This window comes from Chanodichthys erythropterus, chromosome 11 (genome assembly GCF_024489055.1).
Source record: "Chanodichthys erythropterus isolate Z2021 chromosome 11, ASM2448905v1, whole genome shotgun sequence".
NCBI lineage: Eukaryota > Metazoa > Chordata > Actinopteri > Cypriniformes > Xenocyprididae > Chanodichthys > Chanodichthys erythropterus.
Genome location: NC_090231.1, coordinates 39248439 through 39266291, shown reverse-complemented (window position 1 = coordinate 39266291; position 17853 = coordinate 39248439). Strand labels below are relative to the sequence as shown.

General features: G+C 36.7%; 1 protein-coding gene across 10 annotated transcripts in view; it reads left to right on the top strand.

Annotated features, from left to right (window-relative positions):
- nav2a (neuron navigator 2a) overlaps window positions 1–17853 on the top strand; it is a 180218-nt gene that overhangs the window by 79580 nt on the left and 82785 nt on the right. The window contains exon 1 of one of the 10 annotated variants that reach the window (XM_067399761.1): window positions 14648–14786. The exons of the other annotated variants lie outside the window; for them this stretch is intronic. Within the exon in view, the coding sequence (XP_067255862.1) occupies window positions 14715–14786 (72 nt within the window). The 5' untranslated portion in view covers window positions 14648–14714. Of the gene's footprint in view, window positions 1–14647; window positions 14787–17853 lie in introns of those variants that run through there. 10 annotated transcript variants of the gene reach the window in all.

The window sequence follows — 17853 nt, the reverse complement described above, 5'->3', positions numbered from 1 at the left end:
TCTGCCAGGACCTTTCAGTGGAGGGATGGATGCATGTTTGGAGGGAAAGGGTGTAATGGAGGGGTCGTGTGGGGGAGGTAAAGAGGGATTCCCCCATCCACTGCTGACGGAGGACTGCCTATCCAGCTGGTCTCTCCTCCCCACCCCCTTCAGCTGTTTGGTTTGGCTCATGTGAGCACTGGCTGGTGTGTGTTTCAGACCGGAGGCAGCTGCCCTCAGCATGGCACAGCATTAGCGGTGAGAGCTCTGTCTGCTTCACTTTCTCTTTCTCTCAATCTCTGGTACCACCATCCACTCCATCAGTCTTCTCAAACTCTTCTTCACCCTCCTGAATTCAAACCTGGTTCATTTGAACTTCCTTTTGCATGGATCTATCATTCTTCTTTCTCAATCAGACCTTTCATCACCTTCTCTAAACCTCTCTCTGTGATGGATGCTGCTCTCCTGCTCTGTTGGATTGTAAATGGGATCTGTGTATCTGGACCGCCGGCAGGTGAAGTGAGGAAGATAAAGGGTAGAGGAAGATGAGTGTGATGCTGTGGCGCTGGAATCAAAACAATCACAGCATGAAACTGGTAAAATACTTCCTTTGGTTGTGAGCTTGAGTAGCTGTTGGGTAGACTTTTGATTTGCTTTTCATTCAAGTTTCGATGTAAACTTTTTGTTGCACCAGAAAACCATTATTTATGTATTAAAAAAAAAATAATAAAATAAATAAATAAAAAAAAAAAAAAAAAAAATATATATATATATATATATATATATATATATATGAAAATAAAATTAAATAAAATAAAAAAACAGCAATATAAATAAAAATAATAATAAAAATGGTAAAAATAAAACGTTAAAAGTTTAGTAAAAAGTCACTTGCACTTGATGCACTACTTATAACAATATTTTTATTTTATTATTATTTTATTTATATATTTATTTTTTATTAATTTTTGCATTATTTTATTAATATGTTTATGTTGTTTAGATTGTTTTTTAGTTATTTGAATCTTTCAATCTGACCCTTTGCAAACCGTGCATTTCATATGCAAACATTGTGCTTGGGTTGAAAAAACGTTTTGCCATTTTTGCATGTTTTGCATATTTCCAGTGACTTAATATACTTCTTGTAGGTCTTTGTTTTTGTAAAATATTTCTTTGCTTCTGGTCATATTTTGTCTCACCAGATTTAACCATGTTTTTTTGATGTTTAACCATGTTTTTAATGCATTTGGGATTCATGACTTTATATTAAGCTCTTGTTTGTTGTTGCATATCATGTTTTCATTACCAGAAAACCTAGACTGCAAGGTTTTGCTTATTTTGGATTTAATACTTGTTCAGAATCACGTAATGTTGTTGTTGGTTATGATGCAGAGTTTTCATTTTTATTTGCTATGATACAGAGTTTATGTTAGACTATCTGACAGGCAATAATAAGGCAACAGTTCAGCTTATGAAGAAAACAGTTTTATTTCTGAAAACACCCTTCATATTTTCCCTTTATGAACCCTTTTTCCCCTGCACACCCAACGTAGTCTTTTCTCTAGCTTGTGTCCTGGTCTTATCCTCTGCACGTCAAAGCCACAAAGGCAGGCCGCCTTATTGCTTGTCTGGAGATGAGGTGATAAGGGGAGCTGTTTAATTATGTATTACATGTGGAGCCCAGCACAAGTGGCAGTGCACTGAATATGTTTAAGGTCAGATGTGTGTGAGAGAAGGAAGGGAAGCAATGGAAGCTGAAACGTGTCAGCGTGACAGGATAATATCAGCAGTGAATATTGCAGTGACACCACGAAATGAAAGAATCAAAGCACTTTGCATTCGTTCATTAACTTCATCATTGGACGTTTAAATATCCTGGTCTCTGTGGCTTTTCAAACCCAAAGGAGAGTGAGATACACATCTCGGCTACTTTTAATTAGTGATGTCCAATCTAATTCAGACTTCATTTCATATACTCTGCGGTATGTTCCATTTGTGCAAATTAAAATGACCACATCCAAGACTTTCACTTTAGTTATTTAACCTCTTCATTGTTTATTGATTTTTAAGACCTTATGAACTATTATGTGAATTGCAATATGGGAGATTTTTAAAAAGAGCACCTGATTTACTATCGACATTGACCTCAGAGGGCAGAGATTCCTAAATTAGCTCTATTTTTTCTTTCACTTTTCTTTCACCTTTCCTTTAACTGCTCATTTTTACAGTATTATTATTTCAACATTTATTTATTTACATTTGCCCAAAGCCTTTTTTATGTATTTTTCTTGGGAATCGAACCCATGACTTTGGGCCAGTTCAACATCAATATCAAACACAGCCTTTTTCAATTACTGTTTGGGGCTTTTTGCCACTTTGAGAATGAACCGGAAGAACACTAAACAATATTTTTTTACATGATAATCCAATGTGTTTACATAGGTTTTGGGACATAGTATATGCCATGTTTTTAGACATGCTGTCATTGCATTCTGGAGTACTAGTGTATGTAAATACCATGACAAGTGCCATAGTAGTGCTATTTGATACCGTTATTGTACCATGGTACCACCACAGTCATACTATCGTACTTGCAATTCATGTACCATGGTATTTATATTAATCCATAGTACAAATATCATATTCTATGGTACTCGTCCATCCCACCCAAAAAAACCAAAAACAAAACATGGTACTTTTTTGTAAGTGACCACTGTACCATGGTACTTTTAATAGTGACATGCAGGGCTTGACATTAATACCCACCAACCCGCCAAATGCAGGTGGATTTCAGCAGTGTGTAACGCAGTCACTCCTCCTAGCCACTTTGAATTTTATATATAATATATACATTTTTCAATTATAGTCTTTTAAAAAGGCATTTGAAATAATGAATTAAGTGCAATGTAATGTTGTCAAAAATATTGATTTTTCGATACATATCGATACTGAAATATCTGAAACACATCCAATGCGCTTTCTCTCTCATCTCTCCGACAGTGAGTTGACACACAAACCCTCCTCCCCTTAATCACTTGTTTCATTTGCTCCAGATGAATATTGCTGGTGTTTCAGGACTTGAATTTCAGTGTGGGATTAAGCATATTGCATGTAATTTTACTCTTTCCCACAGATTTTGTGCTCACACCCAAAGTACACATAAAGCCAGTACTAAACCTCTCAGTACCTCTCAGTACTAAAATGAGTTCTTTTTGCTGTTTATAGCGCTTAAACAGTCAAATACACACAAAATAATGTCAAAATGCTGGTTTAAGTGAACATAAACAGTTGAGAAAGGAAACGCATGTGTAGCAGTATAATGGATCCGTGCACCAGGTCTTAAAGTGACAGCAGCCTAATATACATGCAAATTATGAGATAATATTAAAAATATCTATATGGAAGTTTTTCCTCATGGTATGTCAAGCCCTGGTCACATGACGTTCAGGTAAACAAATACAATATTTTAATATACAATTTATCTTTGAGCCTAAATTTAGCATGTTTATTTTTAGCAAGTGTTTTATTTAGATTTTTATTTTAAAATGATTTATTCTAATTTTACATTTCTGTGATTTCATTAATTATTATCTTTTCATCATCTCACAAGCCCACTGAAGTTCCCTTACAATCCCCAGTTTGGAAAACCCTGTTGTAAGGGAACTGGATCAGGACATGATGTAATCTGGATTTGTATCTTTATTTCCCACCTGAGAACCACAGACCATTTGTCTGGCTATCACCAGACCAAGCTCAATTTAAAATTGAACATTGGTCTGGGGAGTCTGTATGTATTTCCTACTGCACAAGAGGCATGATCAACGAGCATTATTCACGCAATTGGATAGTCCTTCAACCAATTAGATCAACGATACGGGTGACGTACTTTGCAGAGCGACGCGAAAACTCCAGACAGGTTTAGTTTGTATTGGTTTGTAGCATTGATCAGCGTTTTGCAGAAGCAGCAATGGCATCGAACGATTTTTGCAGGTTGTGCAAAATAAATTTTTTTAAAAAAAACATGAAAGTGAGTGGTATTTACACCCACTCGAGCAATTTGTTTGCAAGACTAAAGAAGTCATTCAGCATTGTTGAGAGTTTAAAAGGAATTGGGTTGATGGTCGTGCTTGCCGTCGCTTCTCTATCGTCATCGTGTTATACCCGCCAATAGCGAGCAAGGTGGATAAGCCAGTCTGTGATTGGTTCCCGCAAAAATGTAACAGAAGCAGTAGAAATGAATGTACAGGTTTCCAGACTGAGTTGCCGGGCGAAATCAAATCGCTGGCAGATCAGGCTGGGTTTACCCAGTCTAACAGACCATCTGAATCACATGCTAACTGCTGAGCTACTCTGATGTGTCTTTTTATCTGCCTGTAAACTGCTCTACCTGAACTAATACTCTATCAATACACTGGTATAATGGAAGTCATGAAGAGGTTATAGCACTCTGAGACATTGTGAAGCAAAAGTCTACAAATATTATTATTCATATTTCAGCAGAGCAGGAGGGAACGTTCTGTCAGATCACTTATTCATACAGCACAGGCTGAGCAGACAGCTGTCTGCTGGTTGAAGGTGAGGAGTAGTTAATGTTGTTTAGTGTCCTGCTGAGAAACAGTCCCACATAAACCCGTCTGTTCAAGCTGATGTTCCTTCAGTACAGCCTGGATGCGTCTCGTAGCCCTGTCCCTGCAGATGACAGTTTGTGTGAATATGTTGAAACTAAAAGTGAACTGTTTATTTTGAGAACCACAGCTCGAGTGTCATCAAGTGGTGCGTTCTGGTTTTGCGCAGATGGCGCTGAACATTCTGAGCCCTCATTGGAGAAACGTGTCGAGTTCTTGATCTTGAAAGCAGCACTTGTGCGAACGCTGAAACATTTCCTGCTTTCTGTTTGGTCTGAATGTGGCTCTTAATCCCAACTGAACTCTCAGTCCCAGAGGTCGCGTTTGGCGGCGCTCACATGAATCTAATTCTCGCGCTTTCATCTCCAAACCACAGACATCTCAGCAGTCAAGAGCTGCTCTTGGAGCTTGTCATGTTAGCACAAGGCCAAAGCCACTTGAAGTGCTTGTGGTGCTCGGAAAGACACTCAAGCAAAACATGTGTGGACTCTACTTGTGTGTTCTAATTTTAACTTAATTTTTTATTTTATTATTATAATAAATTAATCATTTATGTCAACATTTATATATGCCATCATTTACTCACACACATGTTGTTCCAAACATGTATGAGTTTCTGTCTTCTGCTGAACACAAAAGGTATTTTAAAGAATGTTGGCAGCCAGACAGTTGACTGTAGCCAGTGACTTCCATTGTATTTTTTTTTTTTTTTCCTATTATGGAAGTCAGTGGCTACCATCAACTTTCTGGTTACCAACATTCTTCAAAATGTCTTATTTTGTATTAAGCAGAAGAAAGAGAAGAAAGGAATTCATACAGGTTTGGAGCGACATGAAGGTGTAAATGAAGGAGCAATTTTTTGAGTGAAATTTCCCTTTAACAATGCTGAAATGATCTGCTATTAAGTGAAAAAAGTTGGAATATAAAGTTTCCTAACTAAAATAATGCAACATAACCATACAGAATAGAAATGCAACTGAATCATTCATATGAAAATACAAGCTATAACATTAAGAAATTGGAGTTATCAAGTAGGAATATCTCGCATTCAATTTTGGATGGAGTTTAGGTTCAGTTTATGGAATAAGAATATTCAGGTGGTTTGTTTTAATGTATTTGATTCATTTCCTGTGGGGCATTTTTAGTTATGTTTTTTTTTTTTGTAGTGTAATGATTCTGAATAAGTGTATAAATAATAACAATATATTATTTACTGTATGAAATATAGATAATCATTTTGAGATTAATAGTTGATGAGAAAGTGTTTTATTAAGTGCTCTTCAAGAAATATTGTTACATCTTTTCCATAATCTAGTGCTAATGCTGTAAATTAGCACTAGAGGATGTAAAAATAGTTGTGAACAAGTATCCACAGTTAAAGGATTAGTTCACTTTCAAATTAAAATTTTCCTGATAATTTACTCACCCCCATGTCATCCAATATGTTCATGTCTTTCTTTCTTCAGTCGAAAAGAAATTAAGGTTTTTGATGAAAACATTCCAGGATTTTTCTCCATATAGAGGACTTTAACTCCCTGAGGTCTGAAAATGCGTCGGCGCATTTTGTAGGATTTTTTTCACATTGCAGCAAAACAGACTTAAAATACTCTGTCATTTTTTGTCATAGAGACATAAGTAATATATCAATTGAAACTATAGAATGTCTTCTTTTATTTGTGTATTTGTGTAAAAACACAATGTTGTGCTTTTTGTAAAATAAAGAAAACTAACACGATGCGTGATCTCTCCTCTCCCTCTGAACGAAGTCCAATTGATAGTTCTCAGAAAATGAACTGTAACTTATTAATACTAATGACAAAAAAAATGACACTTACGTCTAAAGAAACATTGAAATGTCAGGTTTTAAATCGTGCAAGTCAAATCGAAAACAAACATTCTGTGTTTATGTAATCTGTATGAAAAGAGAGCCATGTCAGAAGTCCAAGATTCAGCTCATTACCCGCTAATGCGGCCAGGCCCACAGAGCCAGCGCTATTCAGACGCAAATTCTGAGTCAATACATGCATTCATCGTTTCAATCGTGTGTTTATTGTCTTGAAAAGTGTTTATTTGGATGGTAAAGCCAAGGTTAGCGATCTTTAGAAGACATGCCGTTAGTTCCTAGTTCCTTTTCATTTTTATATGAATTTGTGGCCTAAAGGTGTACAGAGAGCGCCCTCCAGCTGCAAGTATGAATTGAAAAGACCATTCCTGAAATGTCCTCTTCTTCATTAGAATAATTTGTGGACTAAATATGCACAGAGAGCGCCCTCCGGCTACAAGTATGAATTAAAAACACAGTATCCAGCACTCATATTGATGACAATAAATATTACTTCTCAGTATAGAAAATTGACATAAATATATAAGAATCCATCAATATTTCTCCAAATGTGCATGCCTTTAGGCTAAAAGCCTATATGAAATGCCATAGAGGTAACATAATTGTTCAGACACTTTGCATCACAGAAATACATTATATTTTAAAGAATATAATAGAATACCATTATTTTAAATTGCAATAATATTTCACAGTATTGCTGTTTATGATGAGCTGAGACATGATTACAGAGGGTTTTTTTCACAGCCTGCCTGGCTGAAAGGCCTCATTAATATGCAAGTCATTTCAGGTCATTATTATGTGATTCTTTTGTCTTCTCAGGTGTAAATGGCCCATTATTTATGCAGATTCACGCCTCCTCGCAAACTGTGTTTCTTGACAAAAAGTGTCTTACAAAATTTAAATATCTCTATTGTTTTATATGAAAGAGTAGTCATCATAATTTTTACATAATTCTTAAGCAAAAACTCTAGTCTACAACCTCCAATACCCAGAAGTCTTGTGAACACAGATTTAATATACTTTTTTTGGCCTTATTTCAGTGACTTAAGTTTTTTGTTTTTTCAATAACCATGCATAAACATTATTCCTTCAAAAACACAAACATGTTACATACATGTTCCTCACATATTATTGTAGCGTAGTTTGTGCTGAATATAGTGTAATGACACTTTTTTAACCATAAATGCTCATCTTGAACTAGCTCTCTTCTTCTTCTCTATTTGAAAATACTACATACACATACTCAGATACAAATGTATAGTATAATGCAATGTAAGTCGCTTTGGATAAAAGCATCTGCCAAATGCATAAATGTAAATGTAAATGTAAATGAATTCCAGCAGTGTAGATGTTGCTAAGTGTATTACTGCCCTCCACAGGTCAAAGCTTGAACTAATTGTTATATACATGCACTAGCATATTGTATATGACAATTTAGTTCAAACTTTGACCTGAGGAGGGCAGTAATACACTTAGCAGTGTCTACACTGCTGGAATTCAAACAGAGAAGAAGAGAGCTAGTTCAAGATGAGCTTTTATGGTTAAAAAAAATTAAAAAAAAAATATATATATAGAAAATGAGGAATGGTTTCTCTAGATAAGACCCTTATTTCTCGCCTGAGATCGCTGTAAACTGTAATTTTGACCTTCAACCGTTTGGGCTCCATTGAAGTCCACTATATGGAGAAAAATTCTGGAATGTTTTCATCAAAAACCTTAATTTCTTTTCAACTGAAGAAAGAAAGACATGAACATCTTGGATGACATGGGGGTGAGTAAATTATCAGGAAATTTTTATTTGAAAGTGAACTAATCCTTTAAATATCCAATATTAGCCGATACAAACACGATTGTTTTGCTGAAATGAAATAATGTGACTTGCACCCCTAAAAAGAATTGTTCAAAGTACTTGGTTGGGAACCACACATCACTAGTATAAATTAAGGTTACCATCCAGCTTTTATGACTGTGCTAACAATCTATTAAATGTCATTTTTAAAACACTAATATGATACTTTATGTTGCCTAGCAGAGGTTAGCACACTTTAAATTGGGCAGCTTTTATTTCTGCCATCTCTCTGACTGAGAGGCATGTCTTTTTCCTCTGTCATCTTCATGCTTTTGTGTGGTAACTGTCTAAAATGGTCCATTCTCCTCCAGGAATTGAGGTTTCCTTTCCCTGATGGGTGAGAGGATGGCTAATTTAACTATGCCGAAATCTGATCACAGGCTGAGGGAAAACACTTAAAAGCAGGGCACTTTTAGGTCACGCAGGGAGTATAATTACGGTTTCGGGGTCACGGCAGAGATGCAGAGAGCGGGGCATGAGAAAACTAAGGACAGACCTTTTGCTGCATTTACAAAAGCATCCAGTGTGTGTGACTAAATTTGATGAAATACGTCTTTTTGAGTTGTCATGTGGGTAAATGGACTGTGCTTCTTTGTCTGGGGTGCTCAGTTTATAATAGTGTGTGTTTCTTTATTTCCCTGTCTGTCTGAATGAGAAACTTTAATTGTGCAGTTTCTTTCTGATCATTTAGGGGGGAAAAGATCTGTGATCATGGCCGTATCTGTTTGACCCTGTGTGTGTTTCTTATTTAACTGTAAATATATGATTATTTTGGTCTATTTCACATTCTCTTGTTTTAATCACACAACTATTTTGAATAATATGCACTTCTGAATAATCTAGCAGATTTTCAAGAGGACCTATTATGTTCTTTTGCAAAGTCATGATTTTGTTTTTGGGGTTTTCATTCAAGTTTTCATGCTTGAATGTTCAGAAATCATCATTTTCACATATTTTACATTGTTGCAGCACCTCTCTTCCCAGTCTGTCAGTAACACTGTTTAGTTCCTTTAAGTCTAGACTCTATGAAGCCAAAAAGCACATTGTGCTCTGATTGGTCGACTGGACCAGTGTGTTGTGATTGGTCAGCCGCTTCCAGTGTGTTTTGTGAATGTCACGCCCCTTACCATAACAGCGAGTTTCAACACACTAGCTCAACCAAAGACTATAGATATAGAAATATGGTTCTGAAACTGCAATGCGCAATATGGTGGAATACATCCCGCCTTCTAAGTAAAAGAGCCAATCGCTGATCGATATAGTGATGCGTCACTGCAGCTAAGGTTAGAGGAATCCGGTTCCCATTGAAACCTGAGACTCGTGCTTAGGACTGCATATGCGCATTGGCTTGTCTAGCCTGAAAAAAATAAGCTTTTTTTAATGGTATTTGAGTATAAGAAACAGCATTTATGGGACAATTAATGTCAGATTTTGTTGCTGATTTGAAATATGTTATTTAATTGTGAGTTCGCCAAGCAGTTTTTGAGATTTTAGGATTCCCCCATAGCTGCCCGGAGGTGTTACAAATATGGCCAATGAGTGAACAGACTTTCCTTGAAAGGGACTTTGACTCAATTCAACCAGGCCAGGTGACTTTGTAACTTTGCAGACCTTTTTCATGCTCAAACAGCAACATTATGCAACATTACAAAGGAAGTTTTATAATGTGAAAAAGCATTTAGGACCCCATTAACACAACGCTAATAAGCAGTACAAAAGCAAAGAGGTGGAGATTATTTTCCCATATGAACATCTCTCCTGAGCGGTTTTCCATCTGCCTTGGGTAATAGATCTATTCAGCCTAGTAACAATGACTGTCCTAGTTATGGATAAAGCCTAACATTGCTTTGTACTTTAACGGCTTTATACACAACTGACACACAACAACAATGTGTGATTAATATGCAGCATCAATCCTCTGACCACAATGTAATACAAAATCCACTTGTGAAGGCTATTTTTTTAAATTATTTAATTTACTATAATTTGTCCATTTTTGCTTTTTTGTCTTTATTGTGCAGTACAGTATAACTGAGAGGAAAATACAGTATAGGAAGAGGTCAAGATTTAGTCAATCTATATTTTTTATTTATTCTGATTACAGTAAGCATTTCCACTTCAAATTATGTATTTAATGCATGCGCATCAGCCAAATGAAAGGGGCGCTCTCTGTTACCATGATGTCATAATTGATTACACTCTCCACCTCAGCTTGACTCCCATTGACCTCAAGAATCAATCACTGCTCGTTCACTTTCACTACTGTCCACACCTCACCTTCATGAACCACAGGGGTCTTTATGTGTCCTCCAATCCACTGGGCAGCTCTCAGGAAAGCAGTTCATTATTTCACCATGTATCTTGAATTATTACATCGAATACATGTATTTTAGTAGAACTGATAAATAACTTAATCATGTTTGTGGTCTGGCCAAAATGTCCTGAAACAATTCATCACAAAATTTGTCAATGGCACATGGAAAGAAAAAAAAAAAGGTTCAAAAGTTTGGCGTCATTAAAATGATTTGATATTTTTAAAAGAAGCCTCTTGTGCATTTGTAAAATGTCAAAATGGATTGTTTCCATTTTGACATTCTGGAGAACATTCAGAAATAACGTTTCCATAACTTAATTACTGTAGCAGATGTTCTTAGAACATATTTTTATTAGCTGGGTTACTGATCCCAAAATTTTGAACAATTGTATTTAATTTTATTTAAGAATAATCAAGGATATATATATATATATATATATATATATAAATATATATATAAATATATATATATATATATATATATATATATACACAAGGATTTCAGATAGATAGCTCTTGATGAAATAGCAAGATCTATTGGTACATCAGCAAGTGGAGCCTCTTTACTGCAAGATAATGAACAATAAGGTCAAGTTGGAATGACCCGGAAAGCTCAGCTGAAGGAAAGAATACATTTGCTTTAGAAATTGAATTTGTAGGCCGGTTAGAGTAGAGCAGCATAAATAAATGAAGCATCTGTGATCTGTGTGTCTGGCCGTGTGCGTTATTAGATTAGAGCTCTAATCAAGACACTCCAGAGGAGAATTACTCACTTTACACCACTGCTGCACCAGATCAGAACCAGACTGACACAACACAGATGGCAGGAGAGAAGAGTGGCTTAACTTCGTATTTTACTATAGGGTAAAAGGGATTTTGTACGAGATCATATCTACTTAATGCTGTTCTTAAAGAGTTAGTTCACCCAAAAATGAAAATTCTGTCATTTACTCGCCCTCATGTCATTCCAAACTTGTAAGACTTTTGTGCATCTTCAGATCACAAATTAAGAGATTCTGAGAGATTTCTGTCCCTCCACTGACAGCTACACAAATGACACTTAGACTCTTCAGAAAGTTCATAAAGAGATTGTAAAACTAATCCATATGAATTGAACAGTTCCGTCTACATTTTCTGAAGCACGTTTGATCTTCCACAAGAACCAATGAGGTTCATTCTAGTGTTACGCAGCACATTTGAACTTCCACAAGAACCAATGAGGTTCATTCTAGTGTTACGCAGCACATTTGAACTTCCACAAGAACCAATGAGGTTCATTCGTGTGTTACGCAGCACATTTGAACTTCCACAAGAACCAATGAGGTTCATTCTAGTGTTACGCAGCACATTTGAACTTCCACAAGAACCAATGAGGTTCATTCTAGTGTTACGCAGCACATTTGAACTTCCACAAGAACCAATGAGGTTCATTCGTGTGTTACGCAGCACATTTGAGCTTCTGCAAGAACCAGTGAGGTTCATTCTACTTTTACGCAGCACATTTGAACTTCCGCAAGAACCAATGAGGTTCATTCTAGTGTTATGCAACACATATGAGCCTCTGCAAGAACCAGTGAGGTTCATTCTACTTTTACGCAGCACATTTGAACTTCCGCAAGAACCAATGAGGTTCATTCTAGTGTTACGCAGCACATTTGAGCTTCTGCAAGAACCAATGAGGTTCATTCTAGTGTTACGCAGCACATTTGAGCTTCTGCAAGAACCAATGAGGTTCATTCTAGTGTTACGCAGCACATTTGAGCTTCTGCAAGAACCAATGAGGTTCATTCTAGTGTTACGCAGCACATTTGAGCTTCTGCAAGAACCAATGAGGTTCATTCTAGTGTTACGCAGCACATTTGAGCTTCTGCAAGAACCAGTGAGGTTCATTCTACTTTTACGCAGCACATTTGAACTTCCGCAAGAACCAATGAGGTTAATTCTTGTGTTACGCAGCACATTTGAGCTTCTGCAAGAACCAGTGAGGTTCATCTTACTTTTACGCAGCACATTTGAACTTCCACAAGAACCAATGAGGTTCATTCTAGTGTTACGCAACACATATGAGCTTCTGCAAGAACCAGTGAGGTTCATCTTACTTTTACGCAGCACATTTGAACTTCCGCAAGAACCAATGAGGTTCATTCTAGTGTTACGCAACACATATGAGCTTCTGCAAGAACCAGTGAGGTTCATCTTACTTTTACGCAGCACATTTGAACTTCCACAAGAACCAATGAGGTTCATTCTAGTGTTACGCAGCACATTTGAGCTTCTGCAAGAACCAGTGAGATTCATTCTACTTTTACGCAGCACATTTGAACTTCCACAAGAACCAATGAGGTTCATTCTAGTGTTACGCAACACATATGAGCTTCTGCAAGAACCAGTGAGGTTCATCTTACTTTTACGCAGCACATTTGAACTTCCACAAGAACCAGTGAGGTTCATTCTAGTGTTACGCAGCACATTTGAGCTTCTGCAAGAACCAGTGAGATTCATTCTACTTTTACGCAGCACATTTGAACTTCCACAAGAACCAATGAGGTTCATTCTAGTGTTACGCAGCACATTTGAGCTTCTGCAAGAACCAGTGAGGTTCATTCTACTTTTACGCAGCACATTTGAACTTCCACAAGAACCAATGAGGTTCATTCTAGTGTTACGCAACACATATGAGCTTCTGCAAGAACCAGTGAGGTTCATCTTACTTTTACGCAGCACATTTGAGCTTCTGCAAGAACCAGTGAGATTCATTCTACTTTTACGCAGCACATTTGAACTTCCGCAAGAACCAATGAGGTTCATTCTAGTGTTACGCAACACATATGAGCTTCTGCAAGAACCAGTGAGGTTCATCTTACTTTTACGCAGCACATTTGAACTTCCGCAAGAACCAATGAGGTTCATTCTAGTGTTACGCAACACATATGAGCTTCTGCAAGAACCAGTGAGGTTCATCCTACTTTTACGCAGCACATTTGAACTTCCACAAGAACCAAAGAGGTTTGTTCTTGCACGTCAAAGTACGGTTGAGCTTCTGTTTATGTTTGTTGATCAATGTTCATATGTGAATAATAACCTAAATTAAATTTTATCAAAAAACAGCTCAATTCATTTGGATTAGTTTTACGATCTCTTTATGAACTTTTTGAAGCGTCAAACTGGTAGTTGCATGGACTGTCAGTGAAGGGAAAGAAACTTCTCAGATTTCATTAAAAATACATTGTGTTCCAAAGATTAACGAAAATCTTTCAGGTTTGGAATGACATGAGGTTGAGTAATTGATTACATAATTTACATTTTTAGACTTAAGATGAAGACCAACATTTATGAATGTGAGAATGGGCTGCTGGTCAGCCTATTTATATTTAGTAAGTGAGTTGCATGCGTGTGTTTGTGTAAACTTTGCAGGTCTTGATTCGAAGGTCTTGTATGATCTAGCACTTGGCAGGATCTTTGCCTTTGAATCTTGTTGAGCGTTATGTTTGGTTTTGAGGGGGGATGTGGTGCAGAAGGGGGTTGTGGGCCATCCGTCACCCTTCTCACCACCCCAACACACATTCTTGGTTGTTGTCACCACCTCTCGAGTAGCCACCAGACCTCCCACATACTCTGTTTTTCTCTGTGCATGTGGAGCTGATGTGCATGTGTGTTTGCATATGTTTGTGTACATATACATTCTGTATGTGTGTGTGAAAAAGACTTGATAACAGTAAACCTTTAGAGCCCAACATCAGCTAGATGTGTCTTTAGTGACTGAAGCAGAAAAAGAAGCATTAATCTTGGTTACCATAGCTATGTTTCCATTCAAAGGTGTGTTTATATTAAATTTTAACTGGAATGTTTTTTTGTTTTGTTTGGTTTTTTTGAAGAAGTAAAAATCGGAGATGTCTCTACCTCAGCATTTGACACTACGTGTGACACATAGAGGTATATCTTAAGCAATAGTCTCTTGACGATGCTCCAGAATGCATTTCACAGCTAAAATTATCCCCCCCCCCCACACACACACACATCACTGACTTGATTACAGCCGTGAATGTCGCAGGGCATCTCTGGGCTTTTCAGTGTTTATGAGCGCGCTTCACCTGTGAAAGCATAATGGTTCTGAACGTGAGGATGTACATCCCAGAGAGACGCCACAGCAGGTCGTCCTGCGATCACTACAAAACGGTAAGACCTCACTGCTGTGGAGAGCAGACCATTCCTGCTGATATCTGTAGGCAGTCAGCAGGGGATATATTTACACTCGTGCAGCAGGTAGATACTGTCCAGACTTACTGCGCAATTTACTGCAAGCTGAGCTGAAGGTCTTTTAAGATGTTTGTGGTTGACTGAGGTTAAGATTAGCTTTAATTTTAGGAATAGAGGTTGCACCTAAAATTAATACATTTCAGCCAGGTCAGTGGAATATTAAAAGCACAAAGTATATTCACTCGACTGGTCAAGTTCTATATCCTTTCAATGGTATATTTACTTAAATATTATACTAATAGTAAGTCTTTCTGGTCTCATTGATATGTTATTCAAAAGAAAAACAAATACTTGTCTTTAACATCAAGTTAATCCTCCAGTAAAACTACCTGATAGGATTGAATCAACAAGAAAATATTGGATTTTAAAGATGAAAGTAATGTTTGGGGGTCAGATCAGGTAGAAAGTGCATGTTTTGAAGGTATTATTCATAATTCAGCTAATTTATTTATTGATTTTTCAAATGCAGTTTCTAAAATGTTTTCAAATATGAAAGATTTATTATGCTCACCAAATGCGTTTACATTATATACATTACAATTTAAAATAACTTTTTACTATCTTATTGTAATATATTCTTATGATGCAAAGCTGAATTTTCAGCATCATTACTCCAGTCTTCAGTGTCACATGATCCTTCAGAAATCATTCCAATATGCTGATTTGCTGCTCAAAAAACATTTATTATTAATGTCAGTGTTGAAAACAGTTGTGCTGCTTGTGTAAATTGTTGATGATTTTTTGTCAGAATTCTTTGAACGTTCACAAGAACAGCATTTAGTATTTGAAATCTTAAATGTCATTTTGATAAATGTATACTCATCCTTGCTATATATATTTTTTTTTAAATAATTAAATAAAATCTTTTGAATTGTAGTGTCCACAAGTTAAACTAGTAGCAAACCATACAGCCAAGATCATTATTGAAATGCATGCTAGTCTAAGCAGTTAGCAGGGCAGTTAGCTGACCTAACATTCACCTCAGTAAATGATCTATCATAATTACTTTAAAGTAGCGTATTATTTAAAGGCCTCTCTAGTGAACCTGAATGTAAGCTCTGTAGCTTCTGCCCTTCGTGCCTGCGGGAACAATTCTGTGTCTGTGACTAACACGGGCCGCCCTGTTATTAGTGTTTGACATGAGAGCCTTTGTAGTTGAACAGTGTTCTAGCTCCCCGCTTTGAGTCCAAGTGACAGCTGTGGGTAAATTGTTGAAAACTTACCACACTCAGGAACCCCCGTTTGATATTCCCCGTCTTACTCACACAGGTAGTTAAACACACTCATCAGCAAATGCGTGCAAGAGCCACCTGTTCGCCTGCACCAGAGTTATTCTGTGACAAACCACCCCTCAGGCACATCTGAACTCGGTGAACAGCTCATACTCGGGTCAACAGTGGGCTGGACAAAGCAACAGCCTTAAAAGAGTGCAGAAATAATAGATGCTAGTTTGATGTTCACACAACAAAGCAGGATTTGTGTGGGGAAGATTTTCTAAGTGCTGCTTTTGTGTGTGTGGGATTGACTCAGTATTCTTACATCAGTGGGACTGAAGTGTCCTGCCTCAGTGACTCAGTGAATATAAAGGTCAGTCTATTTCACAGCATGAATGTCATCGTAAGTGCTGATTCAGGTGGCATACAGTATGTGGAGGTTTCTTAGTAATCGAGAATGACTTTCACTATAGAGGAAAATGCATACTTTTGGGTCGGTAAGATTTTTAATTTTTTAATTAAAATGTTCTGCTCACCAAGGCTGCATTTATTTAGAAAAAAGAAAAAAGTAATATTGTGAAATATTACTACAATTTAAACTAAGTGTTTTCTTTTTCAATATATTTTAAAATGTAATTTATGTAAATTAATGTAAATTTAGAAATCGTTCTAATATGCTGATTTGCTGCATAAGAAACATCTGTTAAAGGGATAGTTCACCCAAAAATGAGAATTTGATGTTTATCTGCTTACCCCCAGGGCATCCAAGATGTAGGAGACTTTGTTTCTTCAGTAGAACACAAATGATGATTTTTAACTCCCACTATTGCAGTCTGTCAGTCATATAATGCATGTCAATGGGAACACCATCTATAAGACTCAAAAAAACATGCACAGACAAATCCAAATTAAACCCTGCAGCTCGTGACGACACATTGATGTCCTAAGACATGAAACAATGGGTTTGTGCGAGAAACCGAACAGTATTTCTATATTTTTTTACCTCTAAAACACCACTATGTCCAACAGCCCTGCAGATCCGGTTAGTGAGGTCAAAAAACACGCTCTGATGCCGGAAGTGATCTCTTGCGCTTATATTTCAATGAGTGTGAGCGATCACTTCCATTGTCAGAGCGCATTCAGACCTCACCAACCGGATGTGGAGGGCAGTTGGACATAGTAGTGTTTTAGAGGTAAAAAAAATGATATGAATACTGTTCGGTTTCTTGCACAAACTGATTGTTTCGTCTCTTAGGGCATCAATGTGTCGTCACGAGCCGCAGGGTTTAATTTGGATTTGTCTGTGCATGTTTAATTTTAGTCTTATAGACGAAGTTCCCATTGACATGCATTATACGATTGACAGACTGCAACGGTTGGAGTTAAAAATCATCATTTGTGTTCTACTGAAGAAACAAAGTCACCTGGGGGTAAGCAGATAAACATCAAATTTCAAATTTTCATTTTTGGGTGAACTATCCCTTTAATATTATCAGTTAAAAGTGCTGCTTAATATTTTTGTGGAAACCATACTCTTTTTCAGGATTCTCTGATGAATAGAAAGTTGAAAATTACAGCATCAAGTTGAAATAGAATTTTTTTTAACATTCATCCTTGTTGAATAAAAGTATTAATAAATATGTATATATATATATATATATATATATATAATATGGTAAAAATCACAATGAAGATTCCAGTCATATCAGTGGCTAAGAAAAGGTGTTTAATACTGTAATTACATATTTTCAGTTGTGAAATAAATTAATAAT